Source organism: Callorhinus ursinus, unplaced genomic scaffold (assembly GCF_003265705.2).
Source record: "Callorhinus ursinus isolate GAN/ISIS: 27379988/994484 unplaced genomic scaffold, GSC_fseal_2.0 scaffold5, whole genome shotgun sequence".
Classification (NCBI taxonomy): domain Eukaryota; kingdom Metazoa; phylum Chordata; class Mammalia; order Carnivora; family Otariidae; genus Callorhinus; species Callorhinus ursinus.
The window spans coordinates 13,537,163-13,550,217 of record NW_027397067.1 but is presented as its reverse complement, the minus strand read 5'-3'; the positions used below and the strand labels follow the sequence as shown (position 1 = coordinate 13,550,217).

General features: G+C 41.8%; 1 protein-coding gene across 5 annotated transcripts in view; it reads left to right on the top strand.

Moving 5' to 3' along the window:
• ASPH (aspartate beta-hydroxylase) overlaps window positions 1–13,055 on the top strand; it is a 212,813-nt gene that overhangs the window by 146,951 nt on the left and 52,807 nt on the right. For all 5 annotated transcript variants that reach the window (XM_073892803.1, XM_073892801.1, XM_025870635.2 and 2 more), the window contains 3 exons: window positions 2,267–2,417; window positions 4,928–5,064; window positions 12,394–12,492. In XM_073892803.1, the coding sequence (XP_073748904.1) occupies window positions 2,267–2,417; window positions 4,928–5,064; window positions 12,394–12,492 (387 nt within the window). The remainder of the gene's footprint in view (window positions 1–2,266; window positions 2,418–4,927; window positions 5,065–12,393; window positions 12,493–13,055) is intronic.

Genomic DNA, 13,055 nt, shown 5'->3' with positions numbered 1-13,055 from the left:
GTTTCAGTCCTAGCCCTCATCATCTCTTGGGAAAACCTTACCTAACCAGTACACATAAGAAGTTATTTCTTTGAAGTGTTATTTTCTGAAAAGCTCTCCACAGGTATTATCAATTTGTGCAGATTCTTACTAGTTTTTGATTTGGGATTGGGAAGGAATGCATCGTTTTTTTACCATGCCCTCAAATTGTGGAGCTGTGCTTTACTTTGGTTCTATATATTGACTGCAGCACACACTTTATTTTAAAAAGGTAAACATGTTAAATAGGATATTCTGAGAAAAACATTTTATATGTGACTTTTTTCAGCCTCTAATTGGTATCATTTTTCCTCAAGTAATCTTCACATTGTAGTTTACGAAATCGGATGCGATTTTTGCCTACCATTTTACACATTCCCCTCTTTATCACTCTAGTATTTCACTCCCCGTTCTCATTCTCAGTCTCCAGTGAAGAATCTTGCTTATTTCACTAAGAAAATAAAAGTATCCAAAGAGAACTTCCACATGATCCCACGACAGCACTCCCAGCCTACCTCCACCTGCTCCCTATGCTCTGCCTTCCCGCCTGTTGCCGTGGATGCACTGTTCTGGCCCCTCTCCTATCCTCTGTCACCTGCTGAAGGAAAACATGCTGATTTTTGTTCTGACTCTTTTGCATCAGCTTAGAAGCATGCTGTAATATTTCCCATTGTTAACAAAAACAAAAAAACCTCTCCCTGGTCTCCACATTCCCCTCCACCTACTGGCCCATTTCTCTGCTTCCCTTTGAGGGTTGTCTGCACCTCCCTCCCTCCTGGTTTCCGCTGATCCTGCTCCATTCTGTTATGGGTCCCCAGTTGTCCTGTAGAAATGCTCTTGCCGGGGCCATGAGAGGTGCCATATTGCCCAGTCCAGCATCATGACCAAGGTGCTCAACCTGATGGCCCTTCTAACATGACTGATCACTCCCTCTTGATACCTTTTGCCCCTTAACCTCCAGGACACTTCTTGGTTATTTTCTTCTTAACCTTTCTTTCTCGGTCCTTTTTGCGGGCCCTCCCCTGTTTTTCTGACTTCTTTCCTGAACCCCAGATGTATATATGTATTTTTCGATCCAGCATCTCCCCTTGGGCACCTAATAGGTGTTGGGTTTAATACATCCAAAATGGAACTCCTGATTCTGAATGCCGACAAGCCCTGTCCTCACATTCTCAGGGAATGGCAGTTCCGTCTGGGAATCGCTCAGCCCAAACCCTTGAATTTATCCTTGACTTCTCTCCCTCCCTTTCTGTCGCATTTCAGCCCACCTGCAAATCTGTTGACTCTCACCTTCAAAATGTATCTGTAATCCACGTACCTCCTGCCACATCATTCCTACCACCGTTTTCCAGACCATCCTCATCACTGGGTCTGGGTTCCTGCTAGAGCATCCTAATTGGCCTCTGTGCTTCTCCTCCACCCCTTCGGTCTGTTCTCCATCCCACTACCAGCGTGATCCTTTCCATGTATGTCAGATCATGTCAAAAACCCCTGGTGTCCTTCCATCTCACATGGAGGTAGTCTAATGGACTTGGCAATGGCTTACCACGTTCTTCATTACCTGACCACCCCTCCTCTGCCAGTCCCCTCCTTTCCCCCCTCCTGCACCAACCTTTCCTCTCCCCCTCACTTCCCTGCCCAGGGCCTCACTCTCTCCCTTTTTTCAGGCCATCCCTGGTCATCCTGCCTAAACTAACTCTTCCTACCACCCCTCTGCCGGCACTCCTAAGCCTGCTTCATTTTTTTGTCCCCAGCGCTTGTGGCCACCAGACACATAGTACTTGGATTTGTATATTGTCTTTTTCTTCATAATGAAGCAGAAGGAGAAAAGGGCTTTATCTGTTTTGTTTACTTTGCCTGCCTCCTGGCTCCTGCATGAGAGTTGTTGAATGAATGAGTGAACACGCAAAGTACTGAGAGACCAGGAAGTCCAGACTGGAGCCTTGTCTATGTAATATGAATGTGTAGCATGATACAGATCTCCATCAACCAGCATAGATTAATCATTCTGGCTTTTATATTTTTTTCTCATCTGCAGCTTGGTAACTAACTTGTCTTCATGTTATTGAGGTAGCACGTTGAGTTGCTTTTCTCTGTTTGCTCTTTAATCTCTTGATAAAGAGAAGATTTTAATCTGTCTCGAATTGCTTTTCACCCGTGTCCAGAAATTTACTTCACATGCATATCTTGGGTGATTACAAATACAGCCTGTCATGGGACATTTATCCATTGTGGGCACCTGTTCTAGTGTGAAGACGATCTGGCTGAGAAAAGAAGGAGCAACGAGGTGCTGCGTGGGGCCATCGAAACCTACCAGGAGGTGGCCAGCCTGCCCGATGTCCCCACAGACTTGCTGAAGCTGACCTTGAAGCGACGCTCAGACAGACAGCAATTTCTGGGTAGGACAGAATAAGACTTAGTTCAGTCTTACAAATGCCATGCTATGTACTCTTAGGTGAACTTAGTTACCTAGGAGGGAACCTGAGTTTCATAACTTATTTCAGGTAATTTACCCGAATGGATTCTGGACAGAAATGGCGGTCCTAACCTGAATACTTACAAAGATGCAGATGGTATTTTACCACCTTTTCCTCACTAACCACCTCCCCCCCACCCGCCGCCAGTTTTAAAGCTGAGGCAGATGGGATGCTGAGAGGTTGGATAATTTGCCTAAGGAATCACAGCTAATAAATTAATAGGTCTGAAATAAAAAACTCTTTCTTTTCTCTCTTAACTATGAAGAATTGATTCATGGAGGTTGAAATTATCAGAACAGTTTTTATAAAAGATGGAATAGTAGGAGTTCCAGGCATTAAGAATTTTGCCTGTAAAGTTTGACTCTAGACCAAGGAAAATGATAGGAAAAAAAAAAACTTATTAAAATCACTAAGTAAATTTGCCAGTGCTTTGAGAAGAGCAGCATAAAGCATCCTCTCTGACTCACCCAGGTGCCCATGAAAGGCAAGTAAGACTAGCCCTAACCTAACTTCATTACGACCAGGCTTCTGATTCCCTCCCACCTAACTTGTCATCAGGAAACCAGACGGAAGAATCTAGGCCACGTGTAACCACTCCGGGGGGTGCTAGTGGCTGGATACGTTACAGAGACAGTTATTGATGCCCCTAGGAGAGGCTCTTATAAGTGAATCCGAAGGCCAGCTAACCCTGTTACCAGTTTCCTGAGGGATAGGGGTAAGGGTAGTTGTGTCACTTTAGTGAATGACCAGAGTCTGATAGGAGCAGAACCCAAGGGGTGATTAGCAACTGGAAGAAAGGGTCCATTAGACTTCTGTGCAAAAGGGCCAGTCCAGAAGAAGGAAAACAGCACCCACACACGATGGAAAAGACGAGCCTGGTGCTCAGGGGAAGCACTCACCTTGGGCACAAAATTAGTATCACTGAGCTTTCCTCTTGCCTCAGGCTCCAGTATGGCTTGCTTAAGCATTGTTTACTTATTCTGTCCTTCAAATTTTGATATTTTGTTCATTGTGGATTTTTTACATTAATTTTGATTTTTAGGAAGAATGCATAAAAGTATCACGCCTCTGGGTGGCTGCATTTTTGGCAGCCTCTTAAACTTTGCATTGAGCACCTCACTTGCCTCACCTTATTCCTGGACCTGGAGGAAAGACTGCCTACAAATACATCTAACCCCCTTCTGCAACCATCCTTCAATACTTGAATATGGTCCTTTCCTCCAAATGAGAAGGAGGCAAGTTCATGAGAGGAGGCTCTATGAGGAGGGGATTGTAGGGAAAAGATTTTATTGAAGGTGACAAGGTGGTGAAGTTTACTCCCAGTATAACAGGGTTGCATGATGCAGAGTAAAAGGTTCGGGGAGGGCAGCAGGCAAGATGTTTACCCGGACCTCTGCAGTGGCTAACAGGGGAAGTGTAGGAGCAGAGGAAAAGTATGAACCTAAGTTGGACAGATAGTGGGGAAGGGAATGTAAGAAAAGTAGAGTCAGATTTGTGAGTGAGGGAATGAATCACCAAGCGAACCGATCCAAGATCGGCTAGTAATGGGGAGAAGGCCATGGGATAAGCTGGTGATGTTTTATGCCAAATCGTTTTATCTGTGATCAGGACACACAACTGCATTAGCTTATTTGTAGTCCTCTCGTACTCTTGGCTAATACTTAGTTTGTGGGCAACTGAGCCCTTTAGGGAATGAATTTTATCATGTATACTGGTCTTATTTTGCATATTTTCCCATATTCCATTTATTACCAGCTATGGTGAGGAGGAGTGACAGTTGGCCCCAGAAATTTTAAATTTCTATCACACAGCCTTAAAAATCTACCAAGGCTGGGGTTTTCATGATTCCTGTTGTGCATAGCGTCCTATCATCCACCAGAGGGTCCCATAATACCAGATGATGTCTTCTTGCTCCTCGACTAGGTCATTCATTACCCGGAGGTGAGGACACTTAATTAGAACCAGGGTCAACAGTATACCCCAGTGCCTTTTCAAGTTTCACGCAGGGAGCTACACCCAAAATCTGTTAGACTTTTTATTTGTCCTCTGTTCATAATCTTGAAGTTAATCGTAATAAGCCAAAGATAACCCAGTGAAACAATTTTTTTTTTTTACAAGGAATTGATAAAACTTTTGAAAGAGGGAATTTGACATAAGATAAATGTTGGTGAACTCAGAAAATGATTTGTCTTTAAAATGTTTATAACCAGTATTATATTCAGGATCTACTTATGGGAGTTGTTGGTAATCTTTGTAGCTGCCTCATGAAATCCTAAGAAGCCATCAGCATAGAGAGTCAGTGATTTCAGCTGCTCTATTGAACAGTCTCTCTTGTCTCTCATGCTTTGTAGACTCAGTGCAAAGATGTACATGATCTGTTCTTATTTCTGTTGAGTTGCTGTTGTTGTTGTTTTCTCTTCCCACCAAATCAGGTCACATGAGAGGCTCCCTGATTACCCTGCAGAAATTAGTTCAACTGTTTCCTGATGATATGTCTTTAAAGAATGACCTTGGAGTGGGGTACCTCTTGATAGGGGATAATAACAATGCTCAGAAGGTCTATGAAGAGGTAAGCAGATAGCAGTCTCCTATTGACCACATCCGGTTGTTTTGAGCATGAAGTTTTAACGTCACTGGTAAATTGCATTTATAACGCCCAACCTCTCTCTTTCTTTACTTTAAATTAAGTTAAAGAGAAAGTTAGTGTTCACATAGTTGACATATTCTAAATTTTGTCTTCATCTCTTGTTTTGCCTTAATCAGAAAATTTTAAATTTTAGTTAACACTTGGTACATCAAAACCTTCAACTTACTATTGTGATAGTTTTTAATTTTATTTTTATTTCTTTATTTTTTTAAGATTTTATTTATTTGACAGAGAGACAGCGAGAGAGGGAACACAAGCAGGGGGAGTGGGAGAGGGAGAAGCAGGTTTCCCGCCGAGCAGGGAGCCCGATGTGAGGCTCCATCCCAGGACCCCGGGATCATGACCTGAGCCGAAGGCAGATGCTTAACCACAGAGCCACCCAGGCGCCCCTGTAATAGTTTTTTTTTTTTTAATAAATTTTAAAGATTTTATTTTTATTCATTTTCAGAGAGAGAGAGCTCCTGTGTGCACATGTGCATGCGCAGGGAGGGGGAGAGGGGGAGGGAGAAGGACAAGCAGACTCCCTGCTGAACACAGAGCCCGATGTGGGGCTCAGTTGCAGGACCCTGAGATCACGACCTGAGCCAAAATGAAGAATCTACAATTAACTGACTGAACCACCCAGGCGCCCCTATAATTGTGATAGTTTTAAAACTTTGCATTTATCAGTCCATCAACACCTTTTCTAGAGTGTGTGCTTCATGATAGGAAATAGAACTCAGTTTTTCCGTAAATGTAAAAACACATAACCTTTTCGCTTTTGTTCACCAAAAGTCCAGTCTAGAGAGAGACTATGGAGCAGGGGCCCTTCAAGCATGTGGAGTGAATTACTCACCTTTTGGAGGGCAGTAACTCTTTGATCCTCTAGCAGGGATGCCTTCGAAAGGATTTCTACCTTATGATGGTTATTTTTAATAGATAACCTCCAAGTTACAAGTAACTATAAATCTAGGAAACTGTGTCTCCTTCCAGTACTGAGGAAATTCATTTGGAATAGAATAAACAGGATACCCAGTGAACTTCGAAGCTGGAGAAAATTAACGCCTCCATAAAAGAAAGGTGAACACATTTACGTGTTACGCTTTAACTTAGGTGTTTTGGTCAGTGGTTTTCAAGCTGGCGTATTTTACATCAAAATGCTACTACTCAGTGATGGCCAATATGATTCCTTCTGGTTTAAAAGTGCTGTCAAGTGCAATGAATTCATACTCCATCTAGGGACTGGGGCCACTCACAGAGGGGTGCTTTCCTGCTTTTATTGTTGTGGGGCTTAATTGAAAATCATCAAATTTCAGAACAAGTTTCTCTTCATCCTTGTCGTAATTTTTCTATTTTCTGAGAGAAGAGAAAGAAGACTTTTGCTTTTTGTAGCATGTCTAATATCTGCATAAAGTAGATTGATCCTGCAGTGTTGAAAATGTGTGTCACTCACTAAAGTACCTGTTCCAGGTCACACAAGAAGTCCAGGTGGGGCGATGTAGTTGCTAATGGCCAAAACCTAACACTTAGTGCCCTGTGTTGCAAAGTTGGTTTAAGGGAAATAATCATGTATCTCACGATTCAGGATCGTATGAATGTAAGAATTGGCCAACTATATCAGATATACCCATTATTCTGCCACTTCCAAAAGCCTCAAAGATGAAATTGTAGCCTCCCCTCCCTCTCTCCTCCTTTCTTTCCTTCCTTCTCTCCCTCCAAAAACATGATCAAGTGTTAACTGGACGCCAAGCACATTTGAGATCAGGGCAGGATCTGAAAGCATACTAGGTTCTCCCACCCACTGTGGATTTGTCCTTCCTCAACTCTTCATAATGTTCCTTGAATATATTCACTGTTTTTACCTGATAATAGATCTCAGATATGTGAAACGTTTTAATTCATTTGAAAAATAAAATTTATCTGTTGTCGTTTATATGTTTGAAATCATAATCTCATCTGAATAAGCATAACAAGATGTGGAAAGTCTAAAATAGGGCCATATTATACAATCAAGTGGGTTTCTTTTTAAAGAGCATTATTTGAAAGTATGTGTGGGATTTGCCTTTTATTCCCTCCTCCCACTTCTAATAAGCTGTATCTAAGGCATTCTTTGTCATTAACTGAAGTTTATCCTGATATGTTAGTGTCTCACAGATCATTTTCAGAAAACAGTTGACTGTAATTTTATACTTTTCTTCATGTTGATTTTTACCTTGGATAAATTATAAAAATCACTGGGGGCGCCTGGGGGGCTCAGTTGGTTAAGTGTCTGACTCTCGATTTTGGCTCAGGTCATGATCTCAGGGTTGTGAGATCAAACCCAGGGTCAGGTTCCACATTCAGCGCAGAGTCTGCTGGAGATTCTCTCTCTCCCTCTCCCTCTGCCCGTCCTCGGGCTCACTCACTCTCTCTCACTCTCTCTCTCTGTAAAAGAAATAAATCTTTCTAAATAAATAAATAAAAATCACTGTTGGTTCTCTTCCCGGGTTTTTTGTTTGTCTGTTTGTTTTGCTGCTCTAAGTTTCAGCAAGATTGCTTTACGATGGTTTGATGCAGATTGCTGACACCTGCAGTTTTGGAGGTGCTCCTTTGCATTAGCAGCAGGACGAGTGACCCAGGCCACCCATGGTCTAGAGTCAAGCATTTTCCCACTTTTCCCTCCACTCACTCCTCACTTATATCCATTCTGTTAGTCCACACGTGTTTATTGAAACCCACACACAGTAGCTTGGGAAATGGTAGTTAAGGAAATAAACATATGCTGTGCCCTCATGGAGTTTCAGCCTGATACCAAATTACAAATTTCTATTCATTTTCCCTTCTGAATATCTTCCAAATCTCCTCCCTTTTTAACCCCAGCAGTCATCATCTCTTGCCTAAACTAGGGTAGATTTATCCTGGGCAGGCTTGCTGTCCTCCAGCCTTCACCAACATAAAACGCAAATCTGACTATCCCACACTCGGCTTCGACTCCTCACTGGCTCCCCCCGCCCACAGCAGTGGTCTTCAAACACGTTCGGCTGCCTACCCTTCCAGTAAAACATACTCCAGCAAATACCTGCGATATGTATGTTTAAGTATTTATGTATTATGTTTATGTAACAATATAGGATATACATTATATAATAATGTGTGCTATACATTATGACAGGTACATGCCCCCAAAATAAGTTTTAAGATGAAAGGAAGTATTTTAAATACTTTTAAATTTCATTTAATGGCAAAAAAAAAAAACCTAGTCACTAAAAACTTTCTTTTATTTATTGATTTAAACTTTTTAAAATTCCCTCTTCTGACTACAAAATTTAAGAGAAACTTAATGCAGACAACAAGGGAAACAGATTAGCACAAAAGGCAGACATCATCTGCAGCCTCATTCTCACGTACAGACTACCATGATAAACATGTGGTATGTGTCCTTCTAGTCTCTTCCGTGCACAGAACACTTGTCTTTTTCAATTAAATTAGTATATATGAGGGGCGCCTGGGTGGCTCAGTTGGTTGGGCGACTGCCTTCGGCTCAGGTCATGATCCTGGAGTGCCGGGATCGAGTCCCACATCGGGCTACCTGCTCGGCGGGGAGTCTGCTTCTCCCTCTGACCCTCCCCCCTCTCATGCTCTCTCTCTCTCTCTCTCTCTCTCTCTCTCTCTCTCTCAGATAAATAAAATAAAATCTTTAAAAAAAATTAGTATATATGAATCATATCATCACAAGAATTTTTATAAGCGAATAAAAATGCTTCTAGAACATAATTTTTGGCAGCTTCCAAGCATTGATCTTAGGGCTGTCTCATCACTAGGTAAACCACTATTTTTGGATAAGTTATTTCTGATTATTTTGTTGTAATAAACAATGCTGTGGTGAACATACATGTGCATATAGCTTTATACATTTTTTTATCGAGGTATAATCGACACACAATGTTACGCTAGTTTCAGATGTACAACATAGTGATTCAGCACCTTGATACAGGACGCTGTGCTCACTCCCAGTGTAGCTACCACCTTTCACCGCACAACACCGTTACAATGCCACTGACTCTATTCCCGATGCTGTGCCTTTCATCCAGGTGACTTATTCATCCCATAATGGGAGCCTTACCTCACACTCGCCTTTGCCTATCTTGCCCACCTCCGTAGCCCTGTCCCCGGTGGCAGCCACCAGTCTGTTTTGTGTATTTATGGGGCTGTTTTGGCTTTTTTTGTTTGTTTTGTTTTTCAGATGCAACATGTTTGTTTGTTTTGTTTTTCAGATGCAACATGTAAGTGAAATCAGTGTTTGTCTTTCTCTGTCTAACGTCACTTAGCATAATACCGTCTAGGTCCATCCATGTTGTCACAAATGACAAGATCTCATTCTTATTCTTTTTCATGGCTGAGTAGTGTTCCATTGTGTATGTATGCCGTATCTTCTTTATGCGTTCCTCTATCAGTGGACACTCGGGCTGCTTCCATAGTTTGGCTACTGTAAATAAGGCTGCAGTAAACATAGGGGGGCATATATCTTTTTGAATTAGTGTTTTCATTTTCTTTGGGTTAGATACCCAGTAGTACCCAGTAGTGAAATTACTGGATCGTGTGGTAAAAAAAAAATTGATATTTTGATAATATTTATACGCAATACTATTTGTGATTATATGATTTTTCGTTTTTTGCTGGTGCTGTGTCATGCAAAGAATTTGTCCCGAAAGCAGAAATGTCAGCTATACCAGTTTTTTGTCATTGTCTCTGCTGTGTGTGTGTTTAGAGAGACAAAATCTATATAATATTATTAATATTAATCTCAGTTTGATTTTCTTAGAAATTTTATAAAGCCACTTGTCATGTCAGGTGGCTTTGTAGATTACCACTAGATAATACAAGCCACACATTCATTGTGCATCTACACAGTGTAAACTGTGATAAGCACAGGACCTTTTGTGATTTGCCTCCTGGCCCCTTTTTCTGGTCTCATTCCCTTTTGCTGTTCCTGGTCCATTATTCTTTTTTACTCACTTTGTCCTGTGCCTTGAATGCCTCCTCCCCCAGGGTCCCCCATCTTCCCTTTGCTTGGTGAACTCCTGCTTATCCCTAAACGCCTCTCAGACCTTGCTTTTGCCACACCAACCCTAGAGTGAGCTGGGTGCTCCCCCTCCCTACCCCCTGCATGCCTTGTGCCTATTGCCATGGCTACACTTACCCTGTTGTCTGCTTGTGAATCTGCCTTCCTCCCTTGACTGAGACATCCCTTGAGAAAAGAGAGTGTATCTCATTTATGTTTATATGTCCAGACCCTAGAAGAGCTCTGTGTATTCTAAAATGTCTGGCAAACGAATACATTTGTTAATTACTTGAGAGGATGATTGTCATCTGTGTAGCTGCAATCATTGCAATAGACCCCTCATAGTTTCGCTGGCAGAAACATGATTGGCCTCAATTCAGTTCAGTTCCAGAAGTATTTATTGTGCTTTGGCTCAGCATCGAGCTCAGTTAACAGGTGCTTGGAAGGTGAAGAAGAAGGAGAGTCTGTGCTTTCAGAAATCTGGTTAGGAGGAAAGCCCAGCATGCACTCAACCATTCAGTTACTATAGCTTTCTTGATGACCTGCCATGTGCTGGGCACCGTACTAAGCACTGGGGGATCAGCAGTGAGTGCAATAGACAAAATCCCTGCACAGCTTACATCTTAGTGGGAAAAATAAAAGGATAATAAGTCAAATGGTGATGAGCACTATGAAGAAAAGGAATCAGGATAAAGAAGTCAAAAGAGTGACTAGTACACAGGGGATTGGTTCTGTTCTATATGAAATGGTTGGGGGTTGGCTTCACCAAGATGGTGACCTCTGAGCGAAGACTTCATGACGGTGAAGGAGTGAGCCATTTGGATATCTGGGAGAAGAGTGTTTGAGGCAAAGGAGTATGCCCATGCAAAGGTCCTGAGGCAGGGGTGCCTTTGACTTGCTGTGCAGCAGCAAGGAATCCAGGGCGCCTCAGGGTAGCTGGGGGGGGGGAGGGGCGGCGCTTAGGAGAGGAGGCCAGAGAGGTAGAGAGGCCCAGCTCAAAGGAGGCCCAGAGGACTGTCCCTAGAACTTGGTCTTTTGCTCTGATTGAAATGGAACCCATCTGGGTTCTGAACAGGGGAGGGATAGGGTCTGACTGAGGATTTAGTGAGCTCATTCAGGGTCCACTGTGGAGAGTGGGCTACAGGATAGCAGGACTGTGGGGGTGCAGAAGGTCCACAGTTAGGAGGCTTGTGTGAGAGCATAGGGGAGAGGTAACCAAATGGGAACCAGGGTGGCAGTGGTGAATATGGTGGTAGGTGCATGATTCTGAATATATTTGGAAGATAACGTTGACTGGATTTGTGAATGGATGAGGTACAGGACCACATAAAAACTGAAAAGCTCTTCAAGGGGAGGGGGTCCCCTCTCCTGAATACTTGGTCCTGTGTAAGGAGCCCATGGTGGGTGCAACTCCCCTGCCCCACTGAGGCTGAAGGATGAAGAGAAGCCACAGGAGATTCAGGATATCCATCTGTATATTCACTCTACTCAAATCTTCTTCATCTCTCACTTTTGTTCCATGCATTAGTTTGTCTGTGCAGCTTCACAAGTTGAATGTTGTTGTTTTGATTTCTTACTGCTAATATTTAATTTAAAGGCATTCTGCATAATTTATCTTTAATCATAATAAATGCATATGATAATAAACAGTGATTTGACTTATATTAAATATTTACTTGGGTTTTATCACAGAATATTGGATTTGCTCAACACTTTATCCTCGGTCCTTAAAATGGTCTGGACGTTCAAGAAATTATTGTTAAATGAATGGATCATGGTATATTACAAATGCAAATCTAAATTTGCTCTTATTTTAAGGCAATGTGTAAAGTATGCATATAAAGAAATATATGATAACCCTTCAGAGTTGACTTTAAATACAGCAAATTTAAAGCCGTTTTTTACCCTAATCACTAACAAAATGTTGAGGTCATATAAAGGTTGACAGATACGTTGCTGATTTGCACTGTTCAATCAGTGCTTTCATGGTCATTGCCTTTTCATTCATTTCTTCCTTCTCGAAAAACTGATGTATAGATGTGCAAGCATTTTGAGTTGACGAGAAATGGGAGCATTTAAACCTAATATCGCAATGAGACAAAACACTAGTGTTTTAAGCTGTGACATCATAATCTGCTCCAAGCACAGCAAAGCTAATTAAAATCTGCTTTGACAGCCATTTGTAGAATTTGTAGTCAGTTACAATAGTTTTCTGTTTCCTTTGAGTTTAGGTTCTGAATGTGACACCGAACGACGGCTTTGCTAAAGTGCATTATGGCTTTATCCTGAAGGCGCAGAACAAAATTGCTGAGAGCATTCCCTATTTAAAGGTAACTGTCCCTGCCCTTCCTCTTTTTTCATCTTCCGATTCCTTTGAATCATTTGGACTCCCTTGATTATGCATTGTCAATTGATTGGCATGCACTGCTGAGTCTTTTCATCTTCAAAATGTACACCCTCTGACCATGACATTCATACGCAGTGATTGAGAGTGTTGGATGTGGAAATGCCAACCATATGAGCAGAGATTATTTGGAAAGGAACGTTCTGAAGAAATTCGTAAAACTGTAGTTATTAGTTTTTATTTAAATGGGAAAGGTAGACCAAAATTACTAATATAAAATAGAGGCAATGCATTAAATGTTCCTTTTACAGTTTAATTATACATTCAGTCTAGTTTGAACAAGACTCATGACAACCCACATGAACTACAGTAATAAATGTTGCCTGAATAGGTCAAACCCTAAAAAATGTGATAGCTCAAAATATTCAGATTAAAATATGCTGTCTTTTTTTATCTTGTATATCTAGTTGCGAATCCTTGCAGATGCACCAGAATCACACTTGTTCTAGCTAAGGGCTGTTCAACAGAACTTTCTGTCACAGTGAAAAT